At 36.6% G+C, this 12,505-nt stretch overlaps 1 protein-coding gene across 5 annotated transcripts in view; it reads right to left on the bottom strand.

Moving 5' to 3' along the window:
• ARHGAP15 (Rho GTPase activating protein 15) overlaps nucleotides 1–12,505 on the bottom strand; it is a 616,474-nt gene that overhangs the window by 536,866 nt on the left and 67,103 nt on the right. For all 5 annotated transcript variants that reach the window (XM_040971526.1, XM_040971524.1, XM_040971525.1 and 2 more), the window contains exon 3: nucleotides 9,180–9,248. In XM_040971526.1, coding sequence (XP_040827460.1) covers nucleotides 9,180–9,248 — 69 coding nt within the window. The remainder of the gene's footprint in view (nucleotides 1–9,179; nucleotides 9,249–12,505) is intronic.

The raw sequence follows: 12,505 nt of genomic DNA, 5'->3' as shown, positions 1-12,505 counted from the left end.
TACTGACAAATACAATTTTTCTGGATTGACAAATTTTAGACTGATTGTAACTCTCAACTGGAATAACCTATACAAAGTGTGTCATCATATAAAACTTTCTGTATGCTTATTAATTTTCCTGTAACAAAACTATGCATCAATTCTTTGTAAATGCAACCCTAGGCTACCACACTTTTCAAATACTTTTAGCATTTGATTCTTTTCCTATCTAGTAAGTAGGCAGTTGCTCTGCGTTTTCTGAACCTTTAGTGATCACACACAGTGCTTTTTTTTATTCTTCATTGTTTTGATGATTTCTATGAAAAAGCATAGGATGAAAACACATTTGATTATATTGTTTATTACCAAATGACATTTGTCATTCCTTCATTAATCTTCTACCTCCACTACCCATTACAATAGGTATTTCTTCCTTTCTTCCATTGTTTTTCTTTTCCTGACATTGTCTTCAGGTTGCACTCTACTTTGGGATTTATTACTTGTGTTTTCTTTCCAATATCCAATTTTTACTATATTCATTCTTTCTTTAGTTCTATTTTTGAACTGCTAACTATGATTTGGAGCTGTGGTAGATACTATACATTAGAACAGACTTGAAAGTATGGAAAATCACTTTAAAACTAAGCTTATGTCTTACACATACTAATGGTTATGAAAGTCTTTAATAATTAGTTTTAGAACTGCCTTAAATATAGCTCAGAAATCAAATATGTTGCTATTAGATACATGCACTATATTGTTTGGCCTCACATAAATACATGCTTTCCTGTGGGTACTTTCTTTTTAATAGTGGTAAACCAGAATTTTCTCACCCTGGATACAATGATCATATGAAAAAGAAAGTAGAAGAAAAGCAAAGAAGACCAATTCTGCATCCTATGTGAGCAGGGCTCAGAAGAATTCTCCAAAGAGTTCCTGAGGGGCTGGTGGTGATTCCAGATCCCATGGTTAGGCATGCTTGGCCATTGTAACTTATTTTTACTCTTCAGGACGTTGAGTGATGCCTGCTTTGATCTGTTCTGTTCTCACTCAGGATGAGAGAATACAGCCAGTTTCATGGCCACTGGTATTCTTGGACCACCTTTTCCTGCTTTGGCTTTGGTGAAGCACATTCTACATCTAGGCAAGTTCTTTTCCCCCATCATATTAAGCCTCTGTGTATTTTAAGGGAAATTGTACTCCTGTATCTATCTCTGATTTATTTGTCCCTAATTCATCAAAATGTCATCTTAAAACTGCTGTTTTTGATGTTTAAGAACTGCTATAAGCTTTCTCTTAAGTCTTTCATGTTGTAACCAATGTGTTTCAGTTGGTCACCAAAAAGAATTCTAGGTTTTGTTTGAGACATGAGCACCTCTTTTTATCTCAGAAATGTGCAGTGTTCCACAGTTGTTTTTGTATCTCTCCTCTCATCTCTGTCCCCCAGTTTCTATCTTTCCTGGAATATATATATTTGTACCTTTGATTTTAATACATTACTCATTCTTTACCTGTCATTGGAGTTTAGTAAGAATGGTCTTCTCAGTTACTGCCTGGGTAACTTATTAGTTTAATTCAATTGTACTGTAACCTAATTTTAATCTAAGTAGTAGGGCAGAAAAGATTGCTTAATGTCAACAGCCTTTGTTGTTGTTGTGTGTTTTCTTTCACTCTAGCCTAGAATTAAATGGATTTCAAATGTCGGTTTGAATAGGACAATATTATAATCTGCTTCTGTGTTTCAATGGCTTCTGGACATCTTACCATCACCTCGAGGCCCTGAGCACCGCCTTCCTCTCCCCACAAATCCTGACCATTTCCCTTGTGTATTATATTCTAGCCAGTATGGCATTCTTGCAATTGTACAAATATGAAATTTTGTCTCTATACCCCGACCCTTATACATGAGCAAATAAGCATGCTCTGCCTAAGCTAAAAACAGGCACAAGAAATAAAGAAAATTTGTTCAGAGAAGTGTTTTCTTAGAATCATTGTATGGCTTATATAATCTTGTACATATGACTATTTGACGATCTGAGAGGATATTACTTAAGATAATCTAATTTTATATGACCAGAGTAGAATGTTGAAAGACTGAAAAGCTTTTGGATTTTTTCCCAGTGCAAGGAAGGTTCAGCCTGATCAATAGAATTATTCCTCCAAAGTGACTATCCTTTGTATAAAAATAAGAAAACACTGTATTCCCACAATGTCTTTCATCCTTAAAGCCCTCACAAGTATTAATTAATCCAAAAATGATATCTGGCTCCAAAAGGTAGAATCTGTGACTTGAAGGTTTATCTGCAAAAAGCCTGCTTTGCCCCCAAGCCAAGGCAACTTTCTGAGCTCTGTCCTCAAAATCCTCCTAGCCCAGAAGGAAGCAGATGATGCTCTGAAGCCCGCCACAGGCTTTTGACTCCTGCAGGGTTATCCGGAGACATGTCTTAGTCTCTTTTGATAAGAATAAAGAAGATAAAGATTTAACATGTTACACAATGAGTTATTTCTCTTGAATACTTTTTTGGAAAAATAAAAGTGCCATGAAAATGATTAGGTCTATGAACAGTTTTTAATGCACGTATACACAATCAGGAAGTTCATGCAGAATAGTGTATTTCGTGCCATATCTTAGCACTTGGGAAGCATCTATACTGATTCTCTGCAAATGACTTCCATCTCTTACATTAGACGTTTATGTATTTGCATACCATGCTTCACAAGTGACATCACCTGTCAGTGAACTGAATAATTTCCACCATGAAGCAGACTCCTGTTAGGCATTACTTTTGCTCAAGATTAAAAACAAATGCATTGTCTAACCAAGTTGATCTCAATAATTCACAATCACAGGTTAGGTGAAAAATGCAGCATGACAATAAGATACCTTGACAAGTTTTACCTAAAACCAGTATCTTGTGATTTCTGATGAATGTTCAGAAGAATTCGCTGAATAAGCAAGACAAATGAAATGAGGTTTATGTAGAACAGTTTTTTACAGAAAAAAAGACATATGATGAAAATCATGAAGAATAATATCTAATGAACATGATTCAATGTATATTATCTCTTAGAGCTAATTTTGATTGGTGTCGTCAAGGGAGACTATTTCTAAAACTTTTTGGTGATACAAAGGAACAACATTGACTTGGTGGAAGTAAAGAGATGTGGAGAGATCAGAATAGATAGCATGTGATAATGTTAGAGGAAAATAAGTGACTCTAAGTGCAGAAATATATCTATGGGTATATATTTAAAATTGAATTAGACACAAAGAAAATTGCATAGAATCTCAAAAATAACTTGAGTTGATGTGAATGGTGAGGAATAATTTAAAAGAAATCTGATTTTTATCTGAGAGAATTGCAATTATTTTGGAATTGTTCACCATAATAGATAATTCATCAATAAGTGGCAAAGATAACAATTCTGCCTGTAAAATAATATTCAATACAAAATTTACAAATCATACAAAGTTTGATTCAAGTAGGAATAAATCAAACATGACCTATGGTTACAATACACAGTAAGATAAAAATATAAAAGCTCAGAAAGAGGGCCCTGGGGAAAACTCAGGGCTAGTAAATTGATTTGTGGTTCTAGAAGGTTATAGATGGAGGGACTGCATGTGTATGTTCATGACAGTGCTGGGGAGAAAAAAAGATTGAAAAAGACACTAAGCTAAAGAGCTTGGAAAATTATCAATTCTCACTTCAGTACTTTTTCTTTCTTTTTGAAAGATTTTTTTTTTTTGAAGCACAGATTTACAGAGAGAAGGAAAGATATTTTGTCCACTGGTTCGTTCCCCAAGTGGCTTTAATAGCCGGAGCTGAGCCAATACAAATGTTTGATATACCATCCACATTTTTGGTTATTCAATGGGCAAATCAACAAATAACCTTAACATAAGGATAAATTAAAAATATTATTTTGGGGGCTATTGCTGTGGCATAGCTGCTTAAGCCTCTACATACAATGCTAGCCTACTATCAGTTTGAATCACGATTTCTCTACTTCGGATCCAGCTTTTTGTTAAATGCAAAAATGTTTTCTTGGAAAGCAGTGGACGATGACACAAGCGCTTGGTCTCGTGGGAGATCCAGAAGAAGTTCCTGACTTCAGATTGGCCCAACTCTGGCTGTTTGGGAGGGAACCAGTGAGTAGAAGATTTCTGTCTATGTCTCTTCGTCTCTGTTTCTCTCTTTGTAATGCTGCCTTTCAAAAAGAAAGAAAAAAATCTTAAAAAATACATAACACATTTTGTTGTTGTTGTTGTTGTTGTTGTTTTATGATTTTTTTTTTTATTTTGTCAACCCTTACATATTTAATTGGGGTAAAAAAGGTTCAAGGGCTATAGGGAAGTGGGCAAGACCATCACTTCCATACCGCTTCTTTCATGTATCTGAGGCAAAGGGGGATATAGAGGAAGAAGCCCCACCCAGTTTCCCACCCACCCTAAGTCCCAGATGTGGGGCATGCTCTGAGATACTCGATCAAGTGATTCCAATAGTTCACCATTCATGGATCGCTGCCAGTCTCGCCACTCCTAGCACGATGTGGTCGTTGAAGAGTCCATTGATTGACACAGTCCCTTCTAGATTCTCCATTTGCCCAGTAATAATACATTTTTATTTTGCTATTAAATTTTCCCTAACATTAGTCCATGTTGGATATATTGTCATGGTGCCCACATCATTATAAAGTAGATTATAGTTACTGGTTAATTTAAATGATAACCACATTTGAATTTTAAAAACTCACAATTCATGAAACATATAGAAAAATTGGAAATATCTTAAGACATACAGTTTTGTTCATGAACACACACACAAACACATACACACTCATACACCAAGTTCTATTTTAATTAAATACTTTGTTTCACTAAATATTTCAGGGTAAAACTTGGCATGAACTGTTAAGATGCAGCTCTTTATAAATACCTATTACTTTATTTTCTCAATTCATATTTATATGAAATTTGCTTACAGAACAATGTTTTTGTTTTCCTGTCAGAAACCTATAAAGTGTCAGACTTCATAGAAATTTCTAATAGTAAATCAGTGATTAAGGGACAGAATCCCCTTAAAACATCTTAAAGATCAGTAAGAGATACAAAAGGAAATAGTTAATTTGGGTGTAGCAGGGCAGGCACAGAGGTGAGGCTAAACTGTTTTTGACAGAGACCAAAAAATCTGTTGCTAATGCAAATTTGAAGAATCATAGAAGATATATCCTAGAGAAAATTCTTTTCCTGAAGATGAGATCATAATAATTAATTTTGGAAACATAATATTGTTACATTTCAGTATAACATTTTCATTATACATATCTGAAAAACATTTATTAATATTGGCAATCAATGTAATAATGTTAATCCTTATTATCTTATTATTACATCAACCAACAAGCATTTGTTTCCTGAACAAGCACTCATGCCAAAAACCCATTTGAGAAGTACAAAATAATAAAGAAAACGCAAATCATGCCTTCTAATTTCAAAGTATTTAAAAACAGCCGTGTAACAGGTCTCTTATCCATGAAATACAAGTTAAATAGTGTATAGGTACATGCTGGAATGTACCTTCAGGATCAAGGCCATGTCTAAATCAAGTTGCCATTGTGATATTAAGGATTTATCTATGGAAATATAAAATACACAACACAATTCAGGGATCATAGGAGAAGTGTATTAGCTTGAGGCTGTTTAAAACAGGAATCCATTGAAACTTTGGTAAGGAAAATAATACAGTAAAGATATTGTGGAAGGAAGATGGATCTAGCATTTCAGTATGAAGTAAAGATGTGTGAACTGTAAGCTTGAAAGTAAAAACAGAAATCTTTAGCTTCAAACTCAGGGAGTTATTCAATACATATGAATTGAGTTGTATCCATATTCCAGAAATTGCCACTGCTATGGGACAAAATTAGTGAACGTAGAGGACAGAGTCCTGTACTCACAGAATTTATATACTAAGGCTATAATAAATATAAGAAAGTTGTTTCATATGCCACATGGCAATAACAAATACAGAGAAAAGTAAATTCAAATGAAAAGGAAGGAGAATTGGTCAAAATGGTGGGTGTTTGTTATTTATTTGATTTTTAAAAAGAAATTAGAGAGCACTTATAATAGATGATATTATAACAGGAAGGAAATAAGTAAATGAAAGTTAAGAAATTTATTAACACAAAATTTTGTTGTGACATGCAGAGGATCAAATAAGTGGAATGATCCTGCAGAAGAGTAGTGATATTTACCTGAAAGAGGAAAAGGGAGCTGATGTCAGAGAGGTAACTGGAAACACAGAGTGGTGAGCTCCTGGATGCTGTTCAGTTTTAACTTTTAGGTAAGCTAGATCCCAGGGAGGATTTTGAGCTGAGAATGGTATTATGGTCTAGATTTTTGTATCCCCTCAAATCCATATTCTTGAAACCTTAACCAACAACCAGATGGCATAAGGAGGTGGGGGAATTTGAGATGTGATTGGATTGTGAAGGTAGATTTCTTAGATATGAGTGGATGTATAAAAACCTTGTAGAGCCCACTCACACTCTGTCTGCTATGTGAGGATACAATAAGAAGGTATTGTTCATCCTGGAAAAACTCTCAGCAGAATTCAGCCATGGTTATATCTTGATCTAAAGCTTCCATGTTGTAGTACTGACTTAGAAACAAATGCTTGTTGTCTCTAATCCATTCTGTTAATGGTATTTTGCAAGAGCAATCTGACTAGGACTAGTGACATCATCTAACTCACATTTGGACAACACCTTCGCAGCTATGTTAAAAACAGACAGCTGAGAGAATGAGAGTGAGCAGACTGAGAAGAGGCTATTGCACTAAATCATGTGACAGATGAGGCAGTACAAAGGTACAATGAAGTGAATAGATATATTTTGTAAATAGATTTACTAAGGCTCTAGGAGAAATTCAGGATTACTTTAGGATACATTTAGTTTGGGAAGTTCAAGCAGGTTTCATTTTACATCATTTATTTTAATTGAAAGGTAGAGAGACAGGTAAGGAAAAATAGATACAGAGAGGTCACCATTCACTGGTCACTCCCCAAATGATAGTAAAAGCAAAGTCTGGGTGAAGCTAAAACCAAGAGCCAAGAATATCATCCAGGTCCTTAATGTGGCTAACATGGAAATTCACATTGGGTATGTAGGTGAACTTTCTACAATATATAAGTGCTAGAGTATAGGGAAGTGGCCCATGTGGGTGAAGATACTTTATATATAGCTACCACAGCAATGCATATAAAGCCATAACCTTGAATGTGATGCCTAGGAGGACTGTGGAAATAAGTGAAGTTAAAAATGAGATCCAGCTGTCTTGCGTGGTGATATAACAGGCTAATCCCCTACCTGCAATGCTGACATCCCATATAGGTACTAGTTCAAGTCCTGGATGCTCCACTTCCGATCCAACTCCCAGTTAAGTGCATCTCAGAAGCAGTGGAAGATGATCCAAATCCTGGCTTTGCACCACACACGTCTGGCCACTGTAGCCATTTGGGCAATAAATCAGTGGGTGGAAGACACTCTCTGTCACTCCCTCTCTGTCACTCTGACGTTCAAGTAACATAAATAAATCTTTTAAAAAGAAAAAATATTGGAGCTCCAGATTGAGGCGAATTCAGGAAAATGGATGATGAAGAAGGGATGATTATTTAGTTAATTGGATATCTATTATAGAAATATTAATTGTGAGATATGTAAAGAAAATTTTTCAAAAATAAGGGGCAGGTATTTGTTGAAGTGGTTAAGCTTCCCTCAGGGACACTTATATCCCATGGTCCCATGGGGAATGCCTGATTTGAACTCTGGCTCCACTCCCTGCTCCAATTTCCTGCTAGTATGCTCTCTGGGTTAAACCTCAGGAAGCTGGATCTTTGCCACTCATGTAGTAGATTTGGATTGAGTTCCTGGCTCCTGATCCCAGGGTAGCTTACTGCTGGTTTATTCAGACACTTGGAGATTGAACTAGGACAGGAAGATCTATCTTTTCTGTTTTTCATTCTCTGCCCCCTCCTTTATTCTTTTAAAAAATAGTTCTTTTGTTTATGTGAAAGTCAGAAATAAAGAGATATTCCATCCTCTGGTTCATGCCCCAAATAGATGCAGTGGCTGGGCCTTGGTCAAATTGAAACCAGGAGCCTAGAGCTTCCTCTGTGTCTCCATGTGGGGGCAACGGCCCAAGGACTTGGACCATCTTCCACTGCTCTTCCCAAGTACATTAGTAGGGTGCAGGATTGGAAGTGGAGCCATTGAGACTCAAACCAGTATCCATATAGGATGCCACCAACATTGCTGGTGGTGTCTTACACAGCTAAGCCATAAGCCAACCTCTCCCTGACTTTCAAGTAAATAACACCAAAAAAAAATCAATACAAAATGATATAAATGAACCATTGGTTGAGTTAAACACACAAGTAGATCTACAAATAATAGAACTGAAAATTTATCTATAGATTTAATAATATAGAAGCAACTAGTGACCCTGGTAAGAGATGAATGTTTGGAATAAAAGCCAGAGCAGAGATGGCTCAAGAGATAGGGGACGCAGAGATGTAATACAGAGAAAAAGGTGCATAATCCTTTTGGAAAACTGTGATCATAAAGGAAAGGCAAACATTGAAACAACAAATGAGGTAGAGCAAGGAATCTAGAACATGTGAATCAAAAGAAAGTATGAAAAATAAACCAAGGAATGCTTCTTGTCATTGATATTCTTAATAATCCTCTGCCCTTTTGTATGTGTCCTCAATGACTAATTTCTGCCTAACATAATGTGACAAAATTGTCTGGTTATATTATAAAACATTGTGACATCTGGTTCGCTATCAGACTCTCAGAAAGCACACTCTGAACAAACAATGCCATTTTGGACAAGCCCACACAGCAAGAAATTAGGAATAGCCTCTGCATTACATTCCTAAAGGAATTCAACACTGTGATAGCTATGCAAGTGGGATGAAAGGCAGATGGTTCTTTGGTCAAGCTTTCAGATGTGACCCTGGTTTTGCCTGACATCATGAGTGAAACTTTTAGATAGTCTGAGCTAAAGCATACTTCTAAACCATGTCCAACTCCTGAGTCACAGAAACATGAGATAGTAATGTATGCCCTGTTACGTTATTGAATTTTGAGAATTAATTTCATAGTTGTAGATTTGAAGTAAAATAATTACTCACCAATTGTTCCAGTGGAGGAATGACATCTTTCAAGACATGCTGTGAATGATTCCGCCTGTGTCGGGATATCTGCAAATTTATTGATATTTGATTCGGTTACATTACTTTTCAAAAAATCTATAAATCATTTTAAAGCATAAGTTAGTAAGTGTGCATATATTTAAATTAATTCAAAGAAGTGAATACAATAAGTATAATTGGAAAAGTAACCAATTTGCATAAAATGTGTACTCAAAAATAGAAAGTTACCACAACACTCCATATCCTGCATGCTCTTACTAGTGTACAGTCTTGTTACACCTCTCATCTAGTATGGAGTTCATGTTCTTTCATTGGACCTGGGCTTACACTGATGCCTGATGCAATAAAAACAAATGACAACAGTGTCATCTTTTCACCTCACGTGCATAGGAAAGTGCCATACACATTCTTTTTATTCTCTTGAAACTCTCAATCTTAGAAAACAGTCACAGGGTTGTAACTAAGTAGAAACTATTCCCATACACAGTGAGAACAAGGAGAGGGCTCATGAATTTCCCAGCTGGCAGCTACCTGGAATTTCAGAATAAAGTCAACATTAAGTACCATCCATGTGAGTATCAAGACTTTCCCACAATTCCTGCTAACTATGGTTTATCTTTAGTCTTCAAGCTTCCCAGCTTAGAGACAAACTGCTGTTACTGCAGTTAACTTGAGATTTAGCAGATCTCAGCCACAATAACATCACTGCTGTACACCTCCAAATTTCATGGTGACAAGGAATGCAGTCATAGTGACTGGAAAAAAATATTTTATGTTGAAAAACTGCATTTACATGCTCAGATCATTTTCATATTTTAATATGGTTATACAAAAATCATACAATAATGCAATAAATGCTTTAGGGACAAATAGGAGTATTATTATTCCATTCTCTCAAGATATGTTATAGACAAATTATGCAGAAAAACATAGAGGGAAAGATTAAAGATTTATAATTAAATCCTGTGATATTTGATAAACAGAAGTACTCATAATTTTGCATGAAGGAGAGGAGGGTGATGGGCAGGAGTGAAAGATACAAAAACAGAGACAGAGACAAACTAAAAGGGGGGGGGGTAAAAAACTAAATAGAGCAGATCTCTATTTAGAAAGTAATTTAGCTGTCTTTGGTTACTACATCTCTAAGTGACTGAAAGAATTAGATGAATTTCTGTGAAGATTTTGAGGGAACTGTATTTTAAAGGAAACCAGAGACCATCATTGTAACATAGTAGGTTAGACTACCAACTAGAATGTTAGCATCCCACATGGTGCCAGTTTGAGACCCTACTCTTTCACATCTGCTCCAGCTCTCTGGTAATGTGGCTGGGAGAGCAATAATACATGGCTCAGTTGCTTGGGCCCCTGCACCCATGTGGGAGACCTGCACAGATATCCAGGCTCCTGGTTTTGGCCTGGTTCTGGCTGTTGTGGTTACTTGGAGCATGAACCAGCAGATGGAAGACTGCTCTCTCTGTCTCTACCTCCTCCATCTCTCTGTAACACTTTCAGATAAACAAAATTAAATCTTTGAAAAAAGATTTATTTATTTTTATTGGAAAGGCCAATTTATAGAGAGAAGAAACAGAGCATGATCTTTTATCTACTGGATCACTCTCCAAGTGACTGCACTAGCCAGAGCTGTGCTGGTTTGAAACCAGGAGCCAGGAGCTCCATTCACATCTCCTATGTGAGTGCAGGGTCTTAAGGCTTTATGCTGTTCTCTACTGCTTTCCCAGGCCACAAGCAGCAAGCAGGATGGGAAGTGGATCAGGCAGGATATGAATCAGCACCCACATGGGATCCTGGCACACAAAAAAGAAAAGATTTAGCCACTGAGCCATGCAGCCAAGCCCAATGAAAATAAATTAAAAAAGAGAAAGAGAGAGAGAGAGAGAGAGAACCTGGCCCCCAAGCCAACATGCAACAGTGACATCCCAAATCCAAATGTCAGTTTGTGCTCTGAGTGCTCAGCGTTTTAGTCACGTCCCTGCTAATGCACCCGTGAAAGCAGTGGATTATGGGCCAAGTATGTGGATCTCTAGCAATTATAGATGAGGTCTAGATGAAGTTCTAGTTCCTGGTTTTACCCTGGGCATGCATGGCCTGTCCACTGCAACCAATTTATATGTGTAAGGTTTCTCTCTGTTTCCTGCCTTTCAAAGGAACAAATAAATCTTAAAAAAAATTCTATATACATACATTTAACACTTGGTCTTACCCAAAAGGCTGAGGAGTGATGTAGACATACATTTTAAATAAATAGTAAGCTTTGAAGACAATCATTACAATACCATTTTAGAATCTTTGATCTGCTCCACTAGATTATACACAGGATTATGAGGAAAGTGAGAATCTAAGCAGATTATGTTTCCCATTTGTCCCTTTTTACATGTGGCCCCTAATGGATAATGACAAAAAAGAGCTTACAGACAATTAGAAAGAATGGAGAACAATGGACATTAAAGGTTTTTCCATGAAGGACAGCTGGGAACCATATACAGAGCATTTTCTGCTAACAGGGACTTATTTTATACCAGGTAATAGCTACTTCTTCATCATGCATTCCCATATTTTATTGCCAGTAAAATTTTTAAGACATCAGTATTATACTACCCTTTTAATATAAGTATAAAAATACAGATACAAATAGTTTAACTTTGAAAATCTTCATAGTGGGCCTGGTGCAATGGCTCAGTGGCTAAATTCTCAGCTTGCATGTACTAGGATTCCTTGTGGGTACTGGTTCATTGCCCAGCTGCTCCACTTCCAATTCAGCTCCCTGCTTGTGGCCTGGGAAAGCAGTAGAGAATGACCCAAAGTCTTGGCACCCTGCACCTATGTGGGAGACCTAGAGGAGGCTCTTGGCCCCTGGATTTGGATTGACTCAGCTCTGGCTCTTGAGGCCACTTGGGGAGTGTACCAGTGGACAGATGTTTTCATCTGTCTCTCCTCCTCTCTGTAAATCTGTTTCCAATAAAAAGTTACTCCTTCTAAATCCGTGTTTCCAATAAAAATAAGCATTTTTTTAAAAAGAAAAACATCACAGCTAGTAGTCATACGTGATATTTTAATTTAATTGTTTCTCCAGCAATACATACACATACACCCAAAGACACATACAATCACACACTCCCACCTGTGCCCACAAAATTCATAGGTAACTATAAAGCTGAAAACTCCCTTTGTACAGACAAAAATGTTTGCTTTTTATTAAATTTTCCATTTGTTTTGTTGGAGAGCAAGACAGAAAGATCTTTGACCCATGGATTCACTCATGGATTCACAATCTGCACTAGATAAAA

The sequence above is a fragment of the Ochotona curzoniae genome, unplaced genomic scaffold (genome assembly GCF_017591425.1).
Source record: "Ochotona curzoniae isolate NIBS_2020 unplaced genomic scaffold, NIBS_Ocur_1.0 contig_2210, whole genome shotgun sequence".
NCBI lineage: Eukaryota > Metazoa > Chordata > Mammalia > Lagomorpha > Ochotonidae > Ochotona > Ochotona curzoniae.
The sequence above is the reverse complement of the archived record's forward strand: the minus strand, read 5'-3'. Positions and strand labels throughout refer to the sequence as shown.